Below are 27,431 nucleotides of genomic sequence, written 5' to 3'. Positions count from 1 at the left end.
TCAAATAAGATTTTGCATACCTTAACTAAAGAAGCCACATACTACAGCTAAGTCCTGATGTGGCCAAATAGATAAATATTTTCATAAATAAATAAATGTCCTAAATCATACCCAGCTCCACTCCCCTGAGGCTGAGAATAGCAAAATCACATTTCTTTCATTTATTTATTCATTCATTCACCATTGATTTACTGAATATCTGCCCTCCTCCTTGGGGATCCCTAGGCCTATGGGATTTAATAGTAAGCAAAGCAGACCTGTCTTTGTCCTTGTGAGGGTCTCTGTTTAGTCCAAGAAATGAACTCTAAAAAATCAGTGATTCACCTAAATAGACAATTACAGACTGGAATAAAAAAGGCATGGTTAAAGAAGCATGGTTTTAAGAGCAAGCCTTGAATATATTAAAGAAGATTGACCTGGCCCAAGGATGTAGGTTGGGAATGGGTGGTTTGGGGTTTCCCTGGGTGATCTTAGGCTGAGCCCCAAGTAGAAGTTTAAAGACAGGGAGCCAAGCGCATTCCTAACAGAGGGAAGAGCAGGTGCTGTGACGAAGGCCCCCAGCACACTCCTTGTGGAGCGATATCCCCCTCTCCTGCTTGGGGTTCCATCTAAGCTGTTCTTACCTGTTGCCTTTCCAGATTCTCGGATTCTGGGAAACAAAGAATTGGCAGTACACCTGAAAATGACCAGAAGGAGGATGTACTGGGTCCCCAGGTCTTCTGGTGGCCTTGTGAATCTCGGCTTGGATGTAGATGATGACATGGTTTCGGGACTTAGCTATGTAAGTAGATCTCTTTTGTATCAAAACACCAGGAAACAGTTCACAGGGTACTTCCAGTGGTCATAAACTGGATCAATTTTTTTTGTCCCCTATTTATTCAATTTTGATTTTTTTTAAATGAAGCTCTGGCTTCTACAATTAGATGAATCATAATTGTTGGTTATGATGCATGTTTATGGCTCATACAACTCTCTCCAACTACCCTCCACTCCCCACCCCATCTCTGTCTCTCTCACCTATTTATGCATTTACTTATAATCATATGATAAGCACCAATAAATTTACCACCAACTCACCAGCTCGGACCTTGACCCCATTACATTCCCAAACTCTCCCTGGTTCCTTCAGGAACCACTATTCCGAACCTTTACCCATAGATCCCTTACTGTGTTTTCAAGAGAGTATTATTTATTCTATATGAAGTCCTAGAAATAATATACCTTTTCATTTCAGTGGTTTCCTACTTTATCAAAAGGGTAACATGTAATGTCTTGTGATTTATTTTTTACTTCTTGATTTCTTTTTAATAGTTTTATCCTTAGAGAGTGACTTGGTTTTGCATTCTGTGGGTGACTAAACATAACACCCTTTCTTCTTGTCTACAGCGTTTATGGTCAGAGAAAAGCCCAGAGAAGTTGAGGGAACTGCCCAGAGTAGGAGCAGAGTCAGAGCTGGGAGCTGGTTATTCTGACAAGTGACTCATTCCCTACCTGGCAGGCTTTTCTTTATTTATTTTTATTGAGACATAAGTGGCATAAAACATCATATGACTTTCAGATGTATGATAGAATGAGTCATTATTTGTCTAAATTATGAGAGGATCACCACAATATCCATCACCACCCATAGTTCAACTATTTTTTTTCTCATGAGAAATTTTAAGACCTACTCCCTTAACAACTTTCAGATACGCAGTGCGATATTATCAGTTATAGTTACCATGTTGTACATTATATCCCCATGACTTACTCATTTTATAAATGCATGTCTGTACTTTTTGACCACCTTCACCCATTTTGCCTATCCTCAATTCTGGCAATTACCAGTCAGGTTTTTGTTTGGTTGTTAGCTGGGTGGGTATTTTTTATTCTATTCAGTTCAGTTCAGTTCAGTTGCTCAGTCGTGTCCGACTCTTTGTGACCCCAGGGACAGCAGCACGCCAGGTCTCCCTGTTCATCACCAACTCCCAGAGCTTAGTCAAACTCATGTCCATCAAGTTGGTGATGCCATCCAACCATCTTATCCTCTGTCATCCCCTTCTCTTCCTGCCTTCAACCTTTCCCAGCATCAGGGTCTTTTCCAATGAGTCAGTTCTTCATATCAGGTGTACAGAGTATTGGAGTTTCAGCTTCAGCATCAGTCCTTCCAATGAATATTCACGGTTGATTTCCTTTAGGATTGACTGGTTTGATCTTGCAGTCCAAGGGACTCTCAAGAGTCTTCTCCAACACCACAGTTAAAAGCATCAATTCTTTGGCACACAGCTCTCTTTATAGTCCAACTCTCACATCCATACCTGACTACTGGAAAAACCATAGCTTTCACTAGACAGACCTTTGCTGGCTCCATGATGTTGGAAAAGACTCTTGAGAGTCCCTTGGACTGCAAGGAGATCAAATCAGTCAATCCTAAAGGAAATCAACCCTGAATATTCATTGGAAGGACTGTTGCTGAAGCTGAAATTCCAATACTCTGGCCCCCTGATGTGAAGAACTGACTTCATTGGAAAAGACCCTGATGCTGGGGAAGATTGAAGGCAGGAAGAGAAAGAAGTGACAGAGGATGAGATGGTTGGATGGCATCACTGACTCAATGAACATGAGTTTGAGTAAACTCCGGGAGTTGGTGATGGACAGGGAGGCCTGGCGTGTTGCAGTCCGTGGGATCACAAAGAGTCAGACACGACTAAGGAACTGACCTGAACCTTTGTTGGCAAAGTGATGTCTCTGCTTTTTAATATGCCGTCTAGGTTGGTCATAGCTTTCCTTCCAAGAAGCAAGCATCTTTTAATTCCATGGCTGCAGTCACCATCTGCAGTAATTTTGGAGCCCAAGAAAATAAAGCCTCTCACTGTTTCCATTATTTCCCCATCTATTTGCCATAAAGTAATGGAACCAGATGCCATGATCTTTGTTTTTTGAATGTTGAGTTTTAAGCCAACTTTTTTCACTCTCATCAAGAGGCTCTTTAGTTCTTCTCTTTCTGCCATAAGGGTGGTGTCATCTGCATATCTTAGGTTATTGATATATCTCCCAGCAATCTTGATTCCAGCTAGTGCTTCATCTAGCCCAGCATTTCACTTGATGTACTCTGCATATAAGTTAAATAAGCAGGGTGACAATATACAGTCTTGACATACTCCTTTCCCAATTTGGAACCAGTCTATTGTTCCATGTCCAGTTTTAACTGTTGTCTCTTGACCTGCATACAGATTTCTCAGGAGGCAGATGGTTCCCATCTTAAGAACTCCCATTTCTTTAAGAATTTTCCACAGTTTGTTGTGATCCATACAGTCAAAGGCATTGCTATAGTCAGTAAAGCAGAAGTAGATGTTTTTCTGGAACTCTCTTGCTTTGTTCTATTGGGGTGGCCAAAAAATTCCTTGGGTTTTTTTCCATAATATCTTAAGGATGTTATATCTCAGATATATGTAAGTGAGATCATAGAGTATTTGTCTTTTTCTATCTGACTGTGATATCCTTTCTCTAGGAGGCTGAATGTGGAAAGATCATCCTCCTTGGGCGGCTGGTCCCTCATTCCCTCAGGACAGTATTTGTGAGGTCTGAAACTGATGCTCTTTTGTTTTTTCTTTCCCAAGAAAACAATAACTGTTGAAGACGGCCCCTGGAGACAGCAGGTGAGGGAATGCGAGGCACCAGAGAGAGGGAAGTATGATGCTGCCTGGAAAACCATGATTCCCTTCCGCCCGAAGCCAAAGTGAGTCCTGAGTGGGAGCCAAGGGTCGGTAGCCTCCTGGGCAGTGATACTCAGGCCCTGACACCTGGACCCCTCCTAAAGCCTGCACAGCCCTGTCCCAACACTGTCCTGTCACCCTCCACAGCCAAACACCTCCCAAGAAACCTGGTACCCATCAGGGCACCACAGCCAGCATCTTCATTCATTCATTCAGTCAGTCAGCAGGACTCATTGACACTGTGCTAGACTGGGGGGTGGGTAACAGTGAGCCAGCCAGACAGGACCCTTGCCCATCAATGACCTCACATGGGGGGAAATGAGTAAGCTTGTAAGCATGCCAACCAAGTTCCATCTAGTCAAAGCTATGGTATTTCCAGTAGTCATGCATGGATGTGAGAGTTGGACTATAAAGAAAGCCAAGCACCAGATAATTGATGCTTTTGAACTGTGCTGTTGGAGAAGACTTTTGAGAGTCCCTTGCACTGCAAGGAGATCCAACCAGTCCATCCTAAAGGAAATCAGTCCTGAATATTCATTGGAAGGATTGATACTGATGCTAAAGCTCCAATTCTTTGGCTACATGATGCGAAGAGCTGACTCATTGGAAAAGACCCTGATGCTGGGAAAGGTTTAAACTGGGAGCAGAAGGGGATGACAGAGGATGAGATGGTTGATGGCATCACCGACTCAATGGACATGAGTCTGAGTAAGCTCTGGGAGTTGGTGATGGACAGGGAGGCCTGGCGTGCTGCAGTCCATGGGGTTGCAAAGAGTCAGACAGGACGGAGTGACTGAACTGAAACATATGATTATTGCTGTTTGGGGAAGGTGCTGTAAAGAAATGTGGGGGTGTGAGGGACAACAGATCAGCGACAACGTGACAGGTTCTGAGTGACACTGAAACTGAGACCCGGAGGGTGAACGGGAGGCCGGTGTGGGCAGCATGTGCAAGGGCCTGGCCTTGCAGTGGAAGAACACAGTGATGTGCGCGTCCAGGATCTGAGGAGGCTGATGCCTCTGCAGAGTCCTAGCCATAGTGGATGGGGCAAGGTGAGACCCCCAGCATGTCTCCCCAGACCGCATTAAGTCCATCGGTCTTCATTCAGAGGAAAGTGGGCAGCCATGGAAAGGGCCAGATGCCCTATGATGTTACCTTAAACTTAAGAGTTTAAGAAATTCATGGAGCCTCCTCTACTAAACCGTAGTTTCAAGTAACCATCCCCAAATGACTTTCTGGTTTACACACCTGGGGCTTCAGGGGCCTCCGCAGATTCACGCACACACGCATTTACGCAGCATTTGTTGACAGGCGCTTCACACTTCCGGTCTGATCCCTCAGTGTTTCGTCACTGGGAAAAATTTTGTATTTAGGAATTTCTCTTTGCTCCAGTGTTTTTCTAACAAACAAACAGCAGTGGTTTTTGTATTTTTTAAATTTGAGCTTCTGTCAACACCAGTTACATTGTTACCCACCAAATCAATCGAGAACCTTCGCACTTGAGTTCACCTGGACAGCCTTAGAGAAAAATTGTTTCTGCTGGGCCCTTGGAATATCAGCCCCGGCACATCGGTTCCGGCCCAATCCTCGCCGTCACAGATGGCCCCACATGTCTCCTACAACGTCTCACCTTCCCTCAGTTCTTCTCTCCCAGCATCTCCTACAGAGGCCCAGCCAGCATTGCCCAGAACGTACAACCATGATTGCTGGTGGGCTGGAAGGATGCAAAGGGCCAGAATGTGGAGAAAAGAGGCCATAACCCCAAACAAGAGAATATCTTGCAAGTCTGGCATTCCTGTCTTCACATCTATCTCCTCAAATCATTTTTAATGTTGAATTTTCCTCATATAACATTAGAGAAAATGTTGGAAAAAAGTGAAATTACACACAATCTCAACACCTTAATGAAATCATTATTTGACTTTTGTGAACAATTCACAAAGATATGACCTTATCATTCTTAGTTATTTACTTTTTTTGTTTTTACAGTTTTTATGGAAGTTACTGCATTTCGGGCTCTTCTGTTGACCATGATGGCTACTCCATTTCTTCTGAGGGATTCCTGCCCACAGTAGTAGATATAATGGTCATCTGAGTTAAACTCACCCATTCCAGTCCATTTTAGTACACTGATTCCTAGAATGTCGACGTTCACTCTTGCCATCTCCTGTTTGACCACTTCCAATTTGCCTTGATTCATGGACCTGACATTCCAGGTTCCTATGCAATATCGCTCTTTACAGCATCGGACCTTGCGTCTATCACTAGTCACATCCACAGCTGGGTATTGCTTTTGCTTTGGCTCCAACCCTTCATTCTTTCTGGAGTTATTTCTCCACTGACCTCCAGTAGCATATTGGGCACCTACTGACCTGGGGAGCACCTCTTTCAGTATCCTATCATTTTGCCTTTTCATACTGTTCATGGGGTTCTCAAGGCAAGAATACTGAAGTGGTTTGCCATTCCCTTCTCCAGTGGACCACAATCTGTCAGACCTCTCCACAATGACGCGCCCGTCTTGGGTTGTCCCGCGGGCATGGCTTAGTTTCATTGAGTTAGACAAGGCTGTGGTCCTAGTGTGATTAGATTGACTAGATTTCTGTGAGTATGGTTTCGGTGTGTCTGCCCTCTGATGTCCTCTTGCAACATCTACCATCTTACTTGGGTTTCTCTTACTTTGGATATGGGGTATCTCTTCACGGCTGCTCCAGCAAAGCACAGCCGCTGCTCCTTACCTTGGATGAGGGGTATCTCCTACCGCTGCCTTTCCTGACCTTCAATGCAGGATGGCTCCTCTAGGCCCTCCTGCACCTGCACAGCCACCACTCCCTGGACATGGGGTTGCTCCTTCCTGCTGCCGCCCTTGGCCTCGGGCACCGCCCCTGGCCTCGGACGCGGGGTAGCTCCTCCTGGCCGCCGCCCCTGGCCTCAGACGCCGGGTATCTCCTCCCGGCCGTCGCCCCTGACCTCAGTTGTGGGGTAGCTCCTCTTGGCTGTTCCTGCGCCGTCACAGCCTGGCACTCTAGGCCGCTGCCCCTGACCTTGGACGTGGGGTAGCTCTCAGCCGCGCCTAGTGCGTGGGCCCGCTGCTGACACCTGCGCTTACAGGAGACAGGGATCAAGACCATCCCCATGGAAAAGAAATGCAAAAAAGCAAAATGGCTGTCTGGGGAAGCCTTACAAATAGCTGTGAAAAGAAGAGAAGCGAAAAGCCAAGGAGAAAAGAAAAGATATAAGCATCTGAATGCAGAGTTCCAAAGAATAGCAAGAAGAGATAAGAAAGCCTTCTTCAGCGATCAATGCAAAGAAATAGAGGAAAAGAACAGAATGGGAAAGACTGGAGATCTCTTCAAGAAAATTAGAGATACCAAGGGAATATTTCATGCAAAGATGGGCTTGATAAAAGACAGAAATTGTATGGACCTAACAGAAACAGAAGATATTAAGAAGAGGTGGCAAGAATACATGGAAGAACTGTACAAAAAGGATCTTCACGACCTGGATAATCACGATGGTGTGATCACTCATCTAGAGCCAGACATCTTGGAATGTGAAGTCAAGTGGGCCTTAGAAAGCATCACTATGAACAAAGCTAGTGGAGGTGATGGACTTCCAGTAGAGCTATTTCAAATCCTGAAAGATGATGCTGTGAAAGTGCTGCACTCAATATGCCAGCAGATTTGGAAAACTCAGCAGTGGCCACAGGACTGGAAAAGATGTTTTCATTCCAATCCCAAAGAAAGGCAATGCCAAGGAATGCTCAAACTACTGCACAATTGCACTCATCTCACACATCAGTAAAGTAATGCTCAAAGTTCTCCAAGCCAGGCTTCAGCAATACGTGAACCATGAACTTCCAGATGTTCAAGCTTGTTTTAGAAAAGGCAGAGGGACCAGAGATCAAATTGCCAACATCCGCTGGATCATAGAAAAAGCAAGAGAGTTCCAGAAAAACATCTATTTCTGCTTCATTGACTATGCCAAAGCCTTTGACTGTGTGAATCACAATAAACTGTGGAAAATTCTGAGAGAGATGCGAATACCAGACCACCTGACCTGCCTCTTGAGAAATCTGTATGCAGGCCAGGAAGCAACAGTTAGAACTGGACATGGAACAACAGACTGGTTCCAAATAGGAAAAGAAGTACATCAAGGCTGTATATTGTCTGCTTATTTAACTTCTATGCAGAGTACATCATGAGAAACGCTGGGCTGGAAGAAACACAAGCTGGAATCAAGATTGCCAGGAGAAGTATCAATAACCTCAGATATGCAGATGACACCACCCTTATAGCAGAAAGTGAAGAGGAACTAAAAGCCTCTTGATGAAAGTAAAAGAGGAGAGTGAAAAAGTTGGCTTAAAGCTCAACATTCATAAAACGAAGATCATGGCATCCGGTCCCATCACTCCATAGGAAATAGATGGGGAAACAGTGGAAAAGGGTCAGACTTTATTTTTTTGGGCTCCATAATCACTGCAGATGGTGACTGCAGCCATGAAATTAAAAGACGCTTACTCCTTGGAAGAAAAGTATGACCAACCTAGACAGCATATTCAAAAGCAGAGACATTACTTTGCCAACTAAGGTCCATCTAGTCAAGGCTATGGTTTTTCCAGTAGTCATGTATGGATGTGAGAGTTGGTCTGTGAAGAAGGCTGAGCGCCAAAGAATTGATACTTTTGAACTGTGGTGTTGGAGAAGACTCTTGAGAATCCCTTGGACTGCAAGAAGATCCAACCAGTCCATTCTGAAGGAGATCAGCCCTGGGATTTCTTTGGAAGGAATGATGCTAAAGCTGAAACTCCAGTACTTTAGCCACCTCATGCGAAGAGTTGACTCATTGGAGAAGACTTTGATGCTGGGAGGGATTGGGAGCAGGAGGAGAAGGGGACGACAGAGGATGAGATGGCTGGATGGCATCACGGACTCGATGGACGTGAGTCTGAGTGAACTCCGGGAGTTGGTGATGGACAGGGAGGCCTGGTGTGCTGCGATTCATGGGATCGCAAAGAGTCGGACACAACTGAGCAACTGAACTGAACTGAACTGATGAAAGTTACAGAAGCAGAGCATACAAATTTAAAGTGGTGAGAATTTAGTTTTGCTCTGTTGCAATTTCTAACCCCTACTTCAAAGTCAATCTATGAATGAGTTGATATAAATTGTTATATAATTTGATGTTTATTATATATAATATAGATATGTGTATATTGTTCTCTGTCTAACTTCCCTTATTTCTTCCTTTTTTATATAAGTAAAAATATGCTAAATTTCTTGATCTTCAAGTGACCTCTTTTTCAGTATGCTTAGAGCCTGTTCCATGTTCTACATGTACATCATCCCTATTTTTAGACCCTTCCGCACTGTTTTCTACAACATGGTGCAGGATATGCCATATTTGTTTTCTTTCTTTTTAAATCATTCCTCTGTTACTGGGTGTTTGTGTTGCTTCTGGTTTTTACTTTGAGAACTGGGGAGAAAACCACAGTGTGGTCCTCTGGATGTAGGAAAAATATATTTTTTCATGGCTGTTATTTGTGATGTTAACAATAGTCATGAAAAGATATTTTTTTTCCATGTAGACAGTGTAGAATCCACACTGTGGTTTTCCCCCAGTCCTCATGCGTCTTTTCCAAGCTCTGCCTGTGACCGAGCTGTCCACCGCTGGAGCCCACACCCCAGCGTCACCATGCTGCCTGTGGTCTTCTGCTAGGTCTCCCGAGCCCCAGCCCCTGGATGATGCTGGCCTGCTCTCCTACCTCACGCTGTCATGGCTCAGCCCACTCATGGTTCGAGGTTTTCGGAGATGCTTAGATGAGAACAGCATCCCCCCGCTGTCAGTACACGATGCTGCCGACAAAAATGCCAAAAGGTAAAGTCATGCTGGGCAAGCCAGTGGGGTTAAAGACCATGTCTCGGCAGTCGGTGGCCAGAGATGCTTCCATGTGTGTTTAAGGGGAGGGGGGTAGTGGTTCATCTTCAGACGAGTGAAATATATCAGTTCTGCCTTTGTAGCAGGAACCCTCCTTCTATCGGAGGTTCTTAATCTGGAGTTAAGTAATAATTTATGTATTTCCTATGTAAATATGTAAATATTGTTGCTTTTTCTGGAGAACTTTTCCCGGAACGAGAATTCTCATCTTTTATTGGGCCTGTCTGAGGTCCCTGGACCCTGAGAAAGAAAGTACTGCTTCTTGTCCCTTTTGCCTTTTTTGGTGTGTGGATAAAGCATTTACCTGTGTCACAGATTATTAAATATTGGCTAGTAGCCCAGGCTCTTAAGCCACCTTACGCAACCACTAATCATTGTGGGATTAAATTTCCTGTACCATCTACCTCACAGGTGAAATTAGATCAAAAGGGCGGGGGGTGGGAACAAGTGACCTGGAATGTCCTGTACTAATGTTACCTCTAGGTTCTTCATGAGAGACCCCAGGTGTAGATGGTATTTTCCAAATGTATCCCAGACATGATGACACTCTAAGAGCCTTCCTGAGAATATTCAGTGGTCAGGGAGTTTGTGAACCGTCAGATGCTATCACCAGGTCTCAGAGATTTAGAAAGAAAATCAGTGTAGTGAAGTCACTGAGAAAGCAGAAACTGGTTGAATTTTGACCCATTGCTTCTTAGACTCAGAAAAAAAATAGAGGTTCCAGGGAGCACCTCTTGGATAATGTCAGATATTGGTAGAATCTCACTTCTTACCAGCTATGATGTCAGAGGAGTTTACTTACCTATGTTTTTATGTATAAGATAGTGAATTATAAAAAAATATCTCTCATTGCCCCTCATTGGCTCGTTGTAAGAGTCAAAAGAGATAATAGATTTGATGTAAAGCACCTGGAAAAATGCCAGACGCATCATAGGCCGTCAGTTAAATGTTAGCTTGCTTGTTCTTCCCTAACCACTGCGAAGACCAGGTCTCCTAATTTACTTCTGTTCACTTTCCGCCCACTGGTGCTGCCTTTTTTATTCTGTAACTCACAATGCCTCACCACCAACGTTTTTGCAATCACTCCATCCTTACATGATTCTTTGAAATGGTAATTTCCCGTGCATTCACACTTTTGGAGGGATTTCTTTCTATGTGTTCACCATTTAACAGAGCTTCCCAGGTGGCACTAGTGGTAAAGAACTCCCTTGACAAAGCAAGAGACTCAGGAGACATGGGTTCCATCCTTGTTTCAGAAAGATCCCCTGGAGGGGGGCCTGGCAACCCACTCTAGTGTTCATGCCTGGAGAATCCCATGGACAGAGGAGTCTGATGGGCTACGGTCCATAGGGTCACAGAGAGTCAGACATGACTGAAGCAACTTGGCACACCATTTAATAGGCAGAGTCCTGGGTTGTGCCTTCCCTAATCCTTCAAAAGAGCTGCTTTGTTTTCTATGAGGATGGGCTGACAAAGTGCCAACCATCATCCTCATCACCATTCTCGGCAGGATTACCATTGTCACCACCATCATCTTCATCCTATGATCACCATAATTCCTCACGTGTTAGCTATTCTTAATTATAGAGCATCTCCCCACCCATTGTCTCCTTTGACCATCACAAAAGGATTATGAAATAAACAAGGCAGATGTTGTTTCCCCCATCTTACAAATGAAGAACCAGAATTAAGAGAAATATGTTCCTTGAATCATATCATGAATGAATGGAGGAGGTAAAATTTGAAACCACGTCTCTTGAATCTGAATCTAATAATCATGGCCAGAAACAGATAGAGTTGCCCAGAGAGCTGTGGGTAGGCTATGGAAGACTTGGATTTATTTAGTCAAAGTAGAACCGACTCTAGAGCTGGTTGTTTCTGTGGATTGTGTCATGTGTGGAGGGAGGGCTAGAATGAGGAGAGGCAGCCCCGTGGTTTGATCTGAGCAATAGCATCTGCAAACAATAGAATCCTCCAACACAGACAGGTGTCATGGGGACATTTTTGCTTTGTTGAGCTAGGGTCCAGGCCCCTCAGGTTATCTGGTCTGCAGAGGTGGGCCTGGATGGAATGGGGTAGTTTTCTTTAATAACTCAGAAAGGAGGAAGCCTGGAGTTTTGATTGCAGGAAAGTAGGACAGAAAGGTCTCATGGTAATGGTTCCCTCTGGTTTAGGCTGGGCGGGAGTATCCATGGCTGGAGGAGTAAAGAGTTGAAAGGGCCAGAACTGCTTTTTCAAGAGAGACTTGGTGAGATTCTGGGAGAGGATGAGAGCCAGATGCTGACAGAGCTCTTGGAGAACAGGCACAACTAGTGCCGTTGTCGGGCCCTGGGGGCAGAGGGCGGCCCAACTGGGGGGTCCGTTCTGTCCACTGTGTTCTCGCTGTCTAAGGAGCAGCAGCTTCGGCGAGTGCCTGGAGTCCCTTGGCCTGGTCGTGTTGCTGTCATCATTGCTGTTGTTCAGTGGCTAAGTCATGTCCAACTCTTTGCAGCCCCGTGGACTGCAGCATGCCAGGTTTCCCTGTCCTTCACTAACTCCTGGAGTTTGCTTAACATCATGTCCATTGAGTCGATGATGCCATCCAACCATCTCATCCTCTGTCACCCCTTTCTCCTCCTGCCCTTAGTCTTTCCCAGCATCAGGGTCTTTTCCAATGAGTCGGCTCTTTGTGAGGTGGCCGAAGTATTAGAGCTTCAGCATCAGTCATTCCAATTAGTATTTAAAGCTGACTTCCTTTAGGATTGACTGGTTTGATCTCCTTGCTGTCCAAGGGACTCTTAAGAGTCTTCTCTAAAAAAAAAAAAAAAGTCTTCTCTAGCACCACAGTTCAAAAGCATCAATTTTTCAGCATTCAACCTTCCTGATGGTCCAAATGTCACATCCATACATGACCACTGGAAAAACCATAGCTTCGACTAGACAGATCTTTGTAGGCAAGGTGATGTCTCTGCTATCATCCATGGGCAGTGCTAACCGCTTTCCAAACAGTGGAACCGGACGTAGGGAAGCAGGAGCCAGGACATCAAGTTTAGCCAGCATGGTGCCTGCAGCTGATAGATTGGACTGTGGATGCATGGTGGGGGGAGAGGCATCCAGAGCGAGATTAGGAGTCCGGAAGCCTTGAGTATGGTAATGACGATTGTCCAGTCACTTGTTCCTTCCTGAGTCCAGAAGCCTTGAGTATCGTAATGACTATTGTCTAGTCACTTGTTCCTGCCTCCAAAACAAAAGAGAAGTGTAGGAAAGTCAATACAATTTTAAATCTTTTCGTGAAAACTTCTTGGATGCTTTTTTAAAAAAGCGTATATACAAATAGTATATCAGTTTTCCCCCCAAAGAAATGTTTTAGGTGTTCATATTTTGCTGGTATAGCACAAATCTCCCAGGCATCATTAACTTGGAATGCCAAAATTAGGATACATTTTTGGTTGCGTGATCCAACACTGGGACACCCTTTTGGGAATTCTGAAATAAATAAGGACACTTTTTGGAGATCAGAGTTCTGTATTTCATGAATCTTAATTTGTGTATAAAAAGGAAGGCAACGTTTTTCAGAGCCTTAGGCTGTTTCTTCAACTAACTGTATTTCAGGGTAACGAAACAGTTGATGAGGGAAATTTCTTCTTTAATATTTGCTTGTTTATTTTTGTTTGGCTGTGCCAGGTCTTAGTTAAAGCATGCAGAATCTTTAGTGGTGGCATGTGGGATCTAGTTCCCTGACCAGGGATCTAACCCAGGTCCCCTGCATTGGCAACTTGGAGTTTTAGCCACTGGACCACCAGGAAAGTTCTGGGGAAAAAAAAATTTTTTTTTTTTCCAGAAAATTCAAGCTGAAAACTGTAAATGGAATGATAGAATTAGACAAATCACCATTTTGCCAGTCCTGTCGGAGTTGGATATAGGCAATGATCATCAGCAATGGGGAACTTGGCAGGCTAACACACCTTAACTCAGTGATCCAGTTTAACATATCCAAAAGTGGGATAGCACACTTTGTACGTCTTCTGATGTGATAAAAAGAACATACACTATATCATCTATTAAGTATTTTTGCCAGCTGACTTAAATTCTGAATTTTATTATGCCTCTAGATTTAGCTAACAGCTTAATAGGAAATACATGGCATAGAAACTTATACTAGCCCCACAGGGGTGCAATCAGTCAAATCCAGAATGTGGAAAACTCAACAGGATAAATCATTCAGATTCTTTAGAAAGTAAATGGCAGAAAATGCAGAGGATTGAAAATTGTTACAGATAAAATGAGATGCAAGAGGCCTGTCAGATTTGTCTTTTAACTGCAATGAGTGGGACCTATTTGGATCTTGATTTAGGGAAACTAACTGTAAGAACGTATTTTTTAAATAATTAGAGAAAGTTGAATTAAATGCCATTCTTACTATGCTATTAATATATGGCTATTATTAATAGTTATTAATGATGAATAGTCATTCATTCATAACCATTTTTATGGTTACTATGTGGCTTTTTAGGGTTTTATCTGGAAGAGATGCATACTGAAGCATTTATAGATGAAACAATATCTTTGGGATTTGCTTAAAATATTCTTGCAAAAAGAAAAATAATGGAAGGGGAGGAAAGATTAAACAAAAATGTCAAAATATTGGTAATTCTTGGAGCTGAGGCATGTATATCTGCTGCATGCATGCAATATAAATGCCCTGTACTGTTCTCTCTCCTTGTGTTATCTTTGACAATTTCTGTAACCAAGTTCCTAGACCAGCAAGAACTGGGATAGTTGGGTGACACAACCAAAGAGATTTCATTTGCCTCCATTTCCTTCTTTTCAAGGCTTCGTCGTCTTTGGGAAGAAGAAGTCTCAAGGCATGGAATTGACAAAGCTTCAGTGCTTCGAGTGATGCTGCGATTCCAAAGAACAAGGCTTATTTTTGATACAATTATGAGCTGCTGCTTCTCCATCGCAAGTGTTGTGGGGCCCGTAAGTAGCAGACTTGATGAGGTATCCGGTCTTCAGGCTTTGGTGATTAGCATGTTTAGATCCATGCCAAGAACTGGAGATGTCTTGAGACTTCCCTGGTGGGTCAGTAGTTAGGACTCCACACCTCCAACTAGGGGGAGGTGGGTGTGCAGGATCGATCCCTGGTTGGGGAACTAAGATCCTATATGCCATGCAGGGTGGCCAAAGAAAATAACAATAATTTTTTAAAACCCCAAAACATAAACAAACAAACAAAAAGATTTGAGGATGTCGGTCTCTCAACTGCTGCTCAGAAAATGAAGGCTTTCTGGGGGCAGTTGAGCTAGTAGTAGTTGAAAGTGTGAATTCTGCAGCCAGTGCTTAGGTTCTAACCTTGGTTCTGCTGCTTAATTTCTGGGTGACTTTGGGCAATTTGTTTACCCCTTCTGTGCTTTGGTTCCCTCATGGAACCCCATGATGCTCTCAACCATAGTCCTCATGGAAACTCTCATGTTTGAAATGCAGAGCCTGACATTGTCTGCCTCATAGGGTGACATTAAATAAATTCAGTAGAGAAAACATTTATAACTCAGTCTGTCTCAGGACATAGGAGCTGCTTTGAGAAATGGCTGAACAGCTCAGGGCATGCAGGAGATTCCACGTACCGTGGTTAGGATGAATGGGCTCGCTTTTCCTATTAGTTCCTCAACTGTAGACAGTGAACCTGGCTGACCCAGCTGGGGTCACGTGCTCACTTGGTTGGTCAGCAGTGGAACGCTCTGATTGACGATCCAGCCTAGGCTGTGTGCATTGGAGCAGGCGACCATCTTCCCAGAAGAAAATAGAGGCGTTGTTACCAGCTCGCGGGAGAGGGGCTGCAGGTCAGGAGGAAGCAACAACTGATGACACCACAGAGATAAGTGACTTGGGTGACAGCATGTTCTCCATTCGTCCCTCTAGATCCACTCTCCACCCTTGTCCACCACCCTATGCTATGCCCCTAGTGCGTGACCTCTCCAGATCACATCTGTGGGGTACCTCTGCCTCTGGCTTCTGGTTGAGTTTGACCAGTGGGAGAGCCCCTCTGGAGGCTGGAGGGAAGGAGAAGGTGAGGGCAAGATATATATCACTCTGACTTCCTCCCTCCCTGTCACTGAGGGTTGGTGACCAGCTCCTAAAATGAAGGGCCCTTTTTGCATGACTTTCTCCTTCTAGGCTTCAGTAAACTCATCCTCCCCTCCCCATTTAGTTCCCTGTGGTTGCTAGCTCCAAGGTGCTTCTCCATTCCTGTTAAATTTCCTCAGTTCTGCCCACATCTTTATAAATAGTCAGGTTATTAACCCTGGATTACTCCATGTGTGTGTAATCTATTTTCCACTGGGACTGATGCTGAAATGTGGTCTCTGTACTCTGGTGCCAAATCAAATCTCAGAGACAGAGTTTTGGTGAAGGGCTTCCCAGGTGGAACCAGTGGTTAAAAAAAAAAAAAAAATCCCTCTGCCAGTGCAGGAGACGCAAGAGACATGGGTTCAGTCCCTGAGTTGGGAAGAGCCCCTGGAGTAGGAAATTCCGTGGACAGAGGAACCTGGTGGGCTACAGCCCATGAAGTCACAAAGAGCTGGACACAACTGAGTGACCAAGCACCCACACACTCACACAGAAAAGAATAGCTTCATTGCTTTGCCAGGCAAATGGGGACACAGTGGGCTAAAGACCTCAAAACTGTGTGTCCCAATTCAGGGGGATTTGGTGAGGAGTTTTATACCAATCCTCATGGCTCAGACAGTAAAGAATTTGCCTGCAATGATGGAGACCTAGGTTTGATCCCAGGGTTGGGTAGATCTCCTTGAGTAGAAAATGGCAACCCACTCCAGAATTCTTGCCTGGAGAATTCCATGGAGTGGTGGGCTACAGTTCATGGAGTCACAAAGAGTCAGACATGACTGAGTGACTAACATTTTCACTTTATAGCAATGGTTCAAGGGTGAGGTTTGCTGATGAGATCAGGGTGTGTGTAGGGCCTGCACTCCTTTAATCTGGCCTCAGGAGGTTTTCTGATGAGCTTCTGTGGTTCTTGAGGTTATCAAACTGTGACCTTCTCTCTGGAGTAGAGTATTTCATCAAGTAGTTAGCAGCTTCCATTTGTTGGGCATTTTAATTCTGCAGAAGAGCTCAAAAATATTGTTGTATGTATCCCTTGAGGAGGAACCAGGACCCTGCCCAAGATTGCACTATTGTTTCTTGGCTGCTCCTTCCTTGTCTCCACATCCCCTCTCTTCCCTTAGGAATGCAGGGAAGGTCATGGAGGCTGGAGTCTGTTCCCTACAAACGAGAAATAGGGGGCACAGAATAAGCTTCTGCATCCAGGAGCGCCAGAGCATCCTGTTTGGTTTTAGGACCAGTATGAGGTGGTGGAGCCGGGCCTCAGATCTGGGTCAGTTGAACTCCTAAGTGTCCTCCAACTGGACTGTGATCTTCTGAGTGCAGAATTGTGCTTGAGTCAGTTGTGATCATCTAGTAAGCCCCCTCTCTTGACCTGAGGCCCTCACATCCAGTGCACTTTGGTTAGGTGTTGCCTGAAAGCAGGATTGGGAAGTCAGAGTGATGCAAACTCCTGTTTCCTTTTAGATGCTTGTTGTACCAAAGATCCTGGAATACGCCGAAAACCCATCCGGGGACGTTGCCTATGGAGTTGGGCTTTGCCTTGCCCTTTTTTTCACGGAATGTCTGAAGTCTCTGAGCATGTGCTCATGCTGGGTCATCAACCAGCGCACAGGAGTCAGGTTTCGTGCAGCTGTCTTCTCCTTTGCCTTTGAGAAGCTGATGCAATTTAAGTCTCTAACACACATCACCGTGGGAGAGGTAAGTGACGAGGCTGCACATTGAGGGGGTATTTCCTCCTCCTCCTCCATACCTCCTTACCCTGGAGGCCAAGGGACAGAGAAAAGGCTGGGGACAAGGAAGAAAGAGAAAGGAAATCACTTCCAGGGTGAGTGTTGATAACCATCAATAATTGCCTCTGGGATCATAAGAGCAGGTCAACAGTAAATGAGATTCCAACTGTATTCAGAGCCTTAGAGAGGATTTATCCATCCATTCAATAAATTGTTACTGAGGTATGCTTTGGGCCAAGCCCTGTTCTAGGCCCTACAGGTACATGCTAAGTCACTTCAGTTGTGTCTGACTCTTTGTGACCCCATAGACTGTAGCCCACTAGGCTCCTCCATTCATGAGATCCTCCAGGCAAGAATACTGGCGTGGTTTGCCATTTCCTTCTCCACCTATGAGTACAGTTCAGTTCAGTTGCTTAGTCGTGTCTGACTCTGCGACCCCATGGACTGCAGCACGCCAGGCCTCCCTGTCTATCACCAACTCCCGGAGCTTGCTCAAACTTATGTCCATCAAGTTGGTGATGCCATCCAATCATCTCATCCTCTGTTGTCCCCTTCTCCTCCTGCCTTCAACCTTTCCCAGCATCAGGGTCTTTTCAAATGAGTCAGCTCTTTGTATCAGATGGCCAGAGTATTGGAGGTTCAGCTTTAGCATCAGTCCTTCGAATGAATATTCAGGACGGATTTCCTTTAGGATGGACTGGTTTGATCTCCTTGCATTCCAAGGGACTCTCAAGAGTCTTCTCCAACATCACAGTTCAAAAGGATCAATTCTTTGGCACTCAGCTTTCTTTATGGTCCAACTCTCACACCCATACATGACTACTGGAAAAACCATAGCTTTGACTAAACGGACTTTTGTTGGCAAAGTAATGTCTCTGCTTTTTAATATGCTAAGTTGGTCATAGCTTTTCTTCCAAGGAGCAAGTGTCTTTTAACTTCATGGCTGCAGTCACCATTTGCAGTGAGTTTGGAGCCCAAGAAAATAAAGTCTCTCACTGTTTCCATTGTTTCCCCATGTATTTGCCATGAAGTGATGGGACTGGATGCCATGATCTTAGTGTTTTGAAAGGAGCTTTAAGCCAACTTTTTCACTGTCCTCTTTCACTTTCATCAAGAGGCTTTTTTAGTTCCTCTTCACTTTCTGCCATAAGGGTAGTATCATCTGCATATTTGAGGTTATTGATATTTCTCCCAGCAATCTTGATTCCAGCTTGTGGTTCATTTAGCCCAGCATTTCACATGATATACTCTGCATATAAGTTAAATAAGCAGGGTGACAATATATAGCCTTGATGTATTCCTTTCCCAATTTGGAACCAGTCTATTGTTCTATGTCTAGTTCTAACTGTTGTTTCTTGACCTGCATACAGATTTCTCAGGAGACAGGTAAGGTGGTCTGGTATTCCCATCTCTTTAAGAATTTTCCACAGTTTGTTGTGATCCACACAGTCATAGGCTTTGGTGTAGTCAATCAGCAGAAGTAGATGTTTTTCTGGAACTCTCTTGCTTTTTCGATGATCCAGTGGATGCTGGCATTTTAATCTCTTGAGCTACCAAATCCTCCCATACTTTTCTTCCCAAGTCATCTGAGGGGATCAGTCCAGGCCAGAATACTGGAGTAGGTAGCCTTTCCTTTCTCTAGGGGATCTTCCCAATCTAAGGATCAAACCCAGGTCTTCTGCATTGCAGGCAGATTCTTTACCAGCCACAAAGGAAGCCCAAGAACACCAGAGTGGGTAGCCTATCCCTTCTCCAGCAGATCTTCCTGACCCAGGCATCGAACTGGGGTCTCCTGCATTGCAGGCCAATTCTTTACCAAGTGAGCTATGAGGGAAGCACACCAAAGGCGTATAGCAGTGGCTAAAAAGACGAAAATCTTGGGACTTCCCAGGTGGTCCAGTGTTTAAGACTCCATGCTTTCATTGTAAGGGGATATGTTCCCTTCCATCTCTGGTCAGGGAACTAAGATCCTTCATGCAGCTAAAAATTAAAACAAAAAAACACGAATCCCCAGTAGAAGCACATCAGAAACCACATCCCCTCAGACGCCCTGAGGAGGAAGGTATGGGAGGACTTGGTAGCTCAAGGGAAAACAAGCAGAGATAATCTCTCTGGGTGTTAATTTTCTTATCTGCAGAGGAGGAATACTTACAGCTGCCTGGTTATTGTTACTGATGGGTTATTTCCTAGCTGGAACTTCTTATAGCATAACACAAGCAAGGGCAGAGACTGAAGAAGATATACGACCAAGTATGACCCAGAGTCATGGGGGGACATTGGAATTTTCTATGTGTAATTTCACTTTCTCTGTGTTTCTACTAACACTACTACTGCTGCTGCTAAGTCACTTCAGTCGTGTCCGACTCTGTGCCACCCCAGAGACAGCAGCCCACTAGGCTCCCCCGTCCCTGGGATTCCCCAGGCAAGAACACTGGAGTGGGTTGCCATTTCCTTCTCCAATGCAGGAAAGTGAAAAGTGAAAGGGAAGTCGCTCAGTCGTGTCTGACTCTTAGCGACCCCATGGACTGCTGCCTACCAGGCTCCTCTGCCCATGGGATTTTCCAGGCAAGAGTACTGGAGTGGAGTGCCATTGCCTTCTCCGTCTCTGCTTTTCTACTGCTTACCAATTGCCTTGACGAGCGTGGATTACTTTTTATTGAAACAGATAATTTAATTTTTGGAAAGGACATCCCTGCTCTGACTCTTTCCTCTTAAACAAACTCCTTTGTGATCTGGCCTCAGCAGCTCTCCTGCCTCATCTCTTCCTGTGTTCCTTTCTGTAGTCCTAGGTTGACTTCTACCCTCCTGGCCAGGCAGGGCTAAACCTCTAGCCCCAGACAGACCAGGCATGTCCACCTTCAGGCAGCTTTGTTCACATCACTCCCCCTGCCCTTTCAAAATCTCACTCAATCTTCAAAGGCCTAGCTGAGATGGTCTCTCCTTTGTGATAGTATCTCTAGACCCCCTCTTTCTGACCCTACTCCCCACCAAGCCCAAATCTGGTCTCTCCACTCAGATGAGCTCCCTTCAAAGACATGAACTATTTGAGATCCACAACTCTATCCCTCAAAAAGCCCAGCATCTGAATTACACAGGACAATCTCCAAAAAACAGTCTGCTAAATGAACCATTGCCCCCAAACAGATGCTTCTTCTAACTTAAGTACCAACAAATGTAAGATTTTTATCTTACATGATAATGTATTGTTATCATTATTACTGTTCTTCTTCACCATTTTACTCATTCTCTAACCTTAGGCAACTTGTTCAGCCTCTCTGGAGCTGTGGGATAGTAATAGGACCAACCTTGCAGAAGTGTTCTCTTACGGGATTATGTGAGTTAGCATGTATAAAGCATGTGGCAGAGGGGCAGTGATTCACGTGTTCAGTTGCATCATTAATTCCTTTTAGGCCTTAAGCATCAAAGCTACCCTGTCCTCCTGCACTTGACTAGAGCTAAAGGATCCACGGCAGCCCTCCTCCCTGTTCTCAGCAAAGTTATCACAGTAACTGTGAACATCCTCTGAGCCAGATATTATCCCAAATGCATCACTAAGTTAGCTCACTCGGTCCTCTGATGACCTCTTACGTGATAGCTTCTGTTATTGTTCCCATTGTCATGGAGGTGGAAACTGAGGCCAGGAAAGGGTATGAAACTTGGACAAGGTCACACGATTGGTAAATGGCAGAGCCTGGCTGCAGATTCCAGGCTCTGAACCCTAGATGTCACCTGCCTTGCTAAGGAGATCTTCTGCATTCAGGCCAACGCTGCTTCCTTTTCTGTTTGTCTGTTCTAAGCCCTACTATATGTGAAGTCCAACTTTCCCAACATCTTCACAGAAGCAGAAAATAAGACGATCCATTTGGAACTGAAGATGAAAGTAGTTGCTCATATGAGGATTTCGAGAGAGTTGCTTCCATAAATTTTATATTAAAATTAATTTTAAGGACACCTGGGTTGTGTCCATGTCCTGGCTATCATAAAAGATGCTGCTGTGAACATTGGGGTTACGTGTGTCTTCTTCTCAGGATATATGCCCAGTAGTGGGGTTGCTGGGTCAGATAATAGATTTAGTCCCATCCTAGTTTCTAAAGGAATCTCCATACTGTTTTCTATAACGGCTGTATCAGTTTACATTTCTGGCAGAAACTAACACAACATTGTAAAACTTTTAATTAAAAAAGCAATAGAAAAAAAAGTTAAAAAAAGCACACCCGAATACTTTCTCCTTAGGAAAGAAATAGGAAAAATAGTATAGATGACCCCCTACACCTGGTCACTCCTCCTATGGCTGAACTAACATCACCTTCCAACTTTTAAAAGTACATTTAGGTACACATGTGAATTACCCATAGAAAACATAATATATTTTGTGTGCATGTTTTTGCATAAATCATACTGCATTTTACATAGTCCTGCAACTTGGTTTTACCAATAGAAAGTGTAAGATACGTATTTTGGGGTGAGATTTTTACATCAGTGGCACTACATCATGACATCATTTTGCAGTTTTTTCTTCTCTCCTCACTATGTCTTGAATTTCCATGTTGGCACATTTAGATCTTCCTCATTACTTTTCAGTGATGCTTACTCATAATTAAAGCACTTTCTCTTTTCTTTATTTTTTACCATGATATAATTGATGTAGAACTTTGTATTAGTTCAAAATATACAGCATAATGGGCCTTCTCAGGCGGCGTTAGTGGTAAAGATCCCAACTGCCAATGTAGGAGGCATGAGAGACATGGGTCTTTCCTGGGTGGGGAAGATCCCATGGAGGAGGGCATGGCAAGCCACTCCAGTACTCTTGCCTGGAGAATCCCATGGACAGAGGAGCCTGGTGGGCTACAGTCCATAGGGTCGCAAAGAGTCGGACACGACTGAAGTGATTTAGCACGCACGCAAGCAGACAGCACAATTTGATGTATGCATGCATTGCAAAGTGGTCGCCACAACAAGTTTAGTTAACAGACTTTTCTTGTGATGAGGATTTTTAAGATCTATTTTCTTAGCAACTTCCAGGTATACAATACAGTTTTGTTAACTATCGTCACCATGCTGTGCCTTACATTCCCAGGACTTACTTATCTTATAACTGGTAGCTTTTACCTTTGGATCACTTTTGTCCATTCCTATCACCGCCATATGGCCTTCTCAATGTGTGAAAATATTTTATATGCGCTACCTCATTCAGTTCTCACACCAACGCTATAAAGTAGGTTGTTTTATTATTCCCATTTTACTGATGAGGCAACAGAGGCATGGAGCGACTGAGCCACATGTCTGTGGTTCCATAAACGACAAGCGTGAGGCATCAACACTGACAGTGTGCTCCAGGATCCAGTATTAACTAATACTTCTTAAGTGAGTGCTTTAACCTTCCCCCACCAATGGACATTTAGGATGTTTCTGGGTTTGCTGCTATGCGCAGTGCTATAATCAGCATCCTTATGTGCTTCCTCCAGCACATCAGAGTGTTTCTCAACGGAGAAATCAAAGTGACAGTCATGGGGTTTGTGTAATTATTAGTTTTTAAAAGATTCTGTTAACTTGTCCTCCAAACTGGCTGTACAGAGTTATGCTCACCCAACACTAAAAATTTTTAAAAGCTTAGCCTGGGACACATTCTGGGCACTGGAAGGAGACTGGGTTAAAATGAAAAGAAGACCACTTCTTAGGAATTCAGGTTGGTAATTCCAAAAGACATTAACGAATTGATTCCTTAAATATTTTGTGACTTGGAATGTCAGCTTTTATACAATGTACTAGGCAGTACATGCTGGGGACGGAGGGAGTGGGCAGAAGAATCTATAGCAAAAAAGAGAAAGGAGAAGGAGAAAAAGACTCAGCTCCTGCCAAAAAATGCAGGTATTATTATTAGAATGAATGGAATGGAATGGAATGGAATAAAATACTAGAAGCAACTCTGTGGAATCTGGCTATTAGTAGTAGTAGCAATGTTAGTAGTAGTAGCAATAGTAGTAGCTAATTAGTAGTAGTAGCAATAGTTCAAAAATGTAACGTTCGTTGGGTGCAGTCTATGTGTGCAGGTATTTATCTCATTGACACTCTTACAGTAACCATGTGGAGTAGGTGTAATCATTCCAGCTTTACAGGTGGAGGCTCAGAGTGGCAAAGTAACTTGTCCGGGGTCATGCAGTTAGCCACATGAGACCTGTGAACCTGGGTGTCTCTCCACTCTACCACCCTGCCTCTCAAGCTTGCTGGCCCATAGACGGCATGGCGAAGCCACCTGTCACACACACATGCAGCCTCTTCTGGGAACTGGAGGGGTGACACCTGTGTCCACGGGCTTCTTGTCTTACAGGCCATTAGCTTCTTCACCAGCGACGTAAACTATCTGTTCGAGGGAGTGTACTACGGGCCCCTGGCCGTGCTCACCAGCTCAGTGTTGACAGTCTGCAGCATTACCTCTTGCTTCATTCTCGGGCCCACAGCGCTCATTGCCACGCTGTGCTATCTTCTGTTTTTGCCACTGCAGGTAATGTCTTTGCCACCCATTGGATGCTGGACATTCCCCAGAACTCTTAGGGCTCTGGGATTGGGGGTGCTTGAGTGGGAAGGCTGACCCTTGTTGACTGCTCATTCTATTGCAAGTGAGCTTCAGCGTCAATTCCTCTGTCGAATGGTTTTCTGGCCACCATGCTGGGGCCTCATAAATATTAATAAGAAGTGAATCTGATGGGTGAGGTCCCCCTCGTGGGTTTCTGTGAGTGATGATCTGCTTCACGGACTTTCCTCGGTAGCTATCCTCTGTGGAGTTCCTTCTCTTTTACCCAGAATGTGCTAGTATAATAGAGCTGACAGCATAGAACATTGGCAGTTTAATGGGGGAAGGGAAGCAAATTTGCTGCCAAAGATTCAGCTGAAATAAATGGGCAAAACAGGAAGTGACTCTTGGATTTGTGTGCTCTGATTTATTGAAATGGAGTGTTTTCCTTTGTCAGTTCAGGCACTCTAATCAAAAGGTGATTGTAGTCCTACTGCATGGAGAAGGCAATGGCACCCCACTCCAGTACTCTTGCCGAAAATCCCATGGATGGAGGAGCCTGGTAGGCTGCAGCCCATGGGGTCGCGAAGAGTCAGACACGACTGAGCGACTTCACTTTCGCTTTTCACTTTCATGCATTGGAGAAGGAAATGGCAACCCACTCCAGTGTTCTTGCCTGGAGAATCCCAGGGACAGGGGAGCCACCAGACTGCTGGTGGACTGCCATCTTTGGGGTCGCACAGAGTTGGACACGACTAAAGTGACTTATCAGCAGCAGCAGCTGTCCTACCGCATAGCAAGGAAACCATATTCAATATCCTGTAACAAACCATAATGGAAAATTATTTATATATATATATGTATGTATAACTGAGTCATTTTGCTGTACTGAGAAATTCAGTTCAGTTCAGTCACTCAGTCGTGTCTGATTCTTTGCGACCCCATGAATCGTAGCATGCCAGGCCTCCCTGTCCATCACCAACTCCCGGAGTTCACTCAGACTCACGTCCATCGAGTCCGTGATGCCATCCAGCCATCTCATCCTCTGTCATCCCCTTCTCCTCCTGCCCCCAATCCCTCCCAGCATCAGAGTCTTTTCCCATGAGTCAACTCTTCGCATGAGGTGGCCAAAGTGCTGGAGTTTCAGCTTTAGCATCATTCCTTCCAAAGAAATCCCAGGGCTGATCAGAATGGACTGATTGGATCTCCTTGCAGTCCAAGGGACTCTCAAGAGTCTTCTCCAACACCACAGTTCAAAAGCATCAATTCTTCGGCGCTGCAGCCTTCTTCACAGTCCAACTCTCACATCCATACATGACTACTGGGAAAACCATAGCCTTGACTAGATGGACCTTAGTCGGCAAAGTAATGTCTCTGCTTTTTAATATGCTATCTAGGTTGGTCATAACTTTTCTTCCAAGGAATAAGCGTCTTTTAAATTAATACAGCACTAAAAATTAACTATACTTCAATAAAATTTTTTTTTAAATGTGATGTAATTTGTAGAGGGTTTAGTACTCTTGCCTGGAAAATTTCATGGACTGAAGAGCCTGGTGGGCTACAGTCCATGGGGTCACAAAGAGTCGGACTTGACTGAGCAACTTTACTTTCACTTTAGGGTTCCCAGAGGCAGAGGAGTCATGTTTCTGTTTAGTTAGCCAAAGCCTGGCTTGGAACTCAGAAGAGAAAGCCCCCCAGGATGTGTGAGACAGGTGTCTTGAGGCATGATGGCCCAGAGAGGCTTCCAGACTTTCAGCGGGGACCAGGAACTGAGAGTGCAGGATTAGCTCCAGGGATTCAGTCCACATGCGGAGCTGACTTGGGAAGTACTCTCAGTTTCCACACTAACGCCAGACTGCACTTTCCTACCCTTGTAAAAGATGCTCTTGCTGCATCCTCACTGCAGGTATTCCTGACCAGAAAGATTGTGGAGTCACAGAATCATACATCAGAGGTCAGTGACCAGCGCATCCGCATGACCAGTGAAGTTCTCACCAGCATTAAGTTGATTAAAATGTACGCCTGGGAGAAGCCATTTACAAAAGTCATTAAAGGTACAGAATACCTGGCTTTCTGCTCTGAGCCTGGGATGTCATGGCGGACTGAGCCTTTCACCTTCTGGGGATTCTTTCATCTTCTGGGGCTTGATCTATGCTCCTGGAAGAATGTTCTTGTGATTCATTTCTGCATTTTGAATTTTCCAGATCTCAGAAAAAAGGAAACAAAGCTCTTGGAGAAGTGTGGGTTTATCCAGAGCCTGACCACAGTCATCTTGTTCCTAGCCCCCTCCGTATCTGTAGTATCGCTGTTCCTCACCCACACAGGTTTACGACTGAAACTCACAACTTCAGTAGTAAGTGCTGGGGTCCTTTGCTTCCTCCCTCATATATAGGGAGTTTTCTCATGTGTCCTTTTCCAGGCCATGCCCCCCGAAAGATCTAGAGGTTTTGTAAACGAATAATACAAATGAATCTTGATTTTCCAGACTGTTAGGGTCTTGAGCTTTCTTCCATTTCAGTCCATATGTGGAGCTGGTATCCCTTGCATAGCAGCTGTGGGGGCTGGAGTGGGGTGGGGAAAGATTGTCATCTCGGGGTGCAGTGGAAGTGAAATGTGTAGTTAAAACCCAGATGATGCTGAGGTTGAAAATCCTGAAGTGGGGAGCTCCTCTGATCTCGATAGGGCCCTGAAAATGCATTTTAAATGCAAAGGTCTGGCTTCTTCTGTCTTTTCTTTTGTGGTCTGACCCTGGCCTTGGGGAGCAGCAGCTGCCTTTCAAGGTTAGGAGTTTGATTATTTGACATAAGACAGAGTGCTACTATAGAGGCTTCCCAGGTGCTCAGTGGTAAAGAATCTATGAGTTTGACCCCTGGGTTTGGAGGATCCCCTGGAGAAAGAAATGGTATCCCACTCCAGTATTCGTGCTTGGGGAATCCCATGGACACAGGAACCTGGTGGACTACAGTCCATGGGGTCGCAAAGAATTGGACAAGACTTAGTGACTAAACAACAACAACCACAAAACAGCTCTTAGAGAGGTTAGAATCCATCCAAAGAGCCCAGGAGCCTGCATCTGAAACAAGAGAGGTGCATTTGACAGTCTGCAGCCAAGGGCTTGTTGGTGCTCCAGACGGCAGTCACCTCTGCTAGCCTGGCACACACCAAGGAACACCCCAGGGAGTCGTTGGGTGGTAGGAAGACTGTGTAAGGAGAACGCTCAGTGGAACTTTAAGGTCACACTGCACTTAGACCACACCAGGTTTGACTGAAGGTTAGACTAAAGCTCTGTTGGAGTGGAGGTTCATCTGGACCAAGAAGAGGGTAGAGACGGGGCATGAACGGCATGAATTGAATGGAAGGTTCCCAAGGTACCTTCCTGAGGTCATTCTCTGGGATCCTGAGAACCAAGGGTGGTTTGCTACAGTCAGGAAAGGTCTCCTGACAGGGTAAGGTGAGGCA

At 44.7% G+C, this 27,431-nt stretch overlaps 1 protein-coding gene across 3 annotated transcripts in view; it reads left to right on the top strand.

Annotated features, from left to right (window-relative positions):
* Positions 1 to 682: 682 nt before the first annotated feature.
* The window catches only part of ABCC11 (ATP binding cassette subfamily C member 11), an 80,649-nt gene continuing 53,900 nt past the window's right edge, over positions 683 to 27,431 (top strand). For all 3 annotated transcript variants that reach the window (XM_069549793.1, XM_069549791.1, XM_069549792.1), the window contains exons 1-8: positions 683 to 781; positions 3,600 to 3,718; positions 9,411 to 9,569; positions 14,441 to 14,588; positions 17,196 to 17,429; positions 23,790 to 23,963; positions 25,879 to 26,026; positions 26,177 to 26,325. In XM_069549793.1, the coding sequence (XP_069405894.1) occupies positions 683 to 781; positions 3,600 to 3,718; positions 9,411 to 9,569; positions 14,441 to 14,588; positions 17,196 to 17,429; positions 23,790 to 23,963; positions 25,879 to 26,026; positions 26,177 to 26,325 (1,230 nt within the window). The remainder of the gene's footprint in view (positions 782 to 3,599; positions 3,719 to 9,410; positions 9,570 to 14,440; positions 14,589 to 17,195; positions 17,430 to 23,789; positions 23,964 to 25,878; positions 26,027 to 26,176; positions 26,326 to 27,431) is intronic.

Source organism: Ovis canadensis, chromosome 14 (genome assembly GCF_042477335.2).
Source record: "Ovis canadensis isolate MfBH-ARS-UI-01 breed Bighorn chromosome 14, ARS-UI_OviCan_v2, whole genome shotgun sequence".
NCBI classification, from domain to species: domain Eukaryota; kingdom Metazoa; phylum Chordata; class Mammalia; order Artiodactyla; family Bovidae; genus Ovis; species Ovis canadensis.
This window is presented reverse-complemented; position numbering and strand designations above follow the sequence as displayed.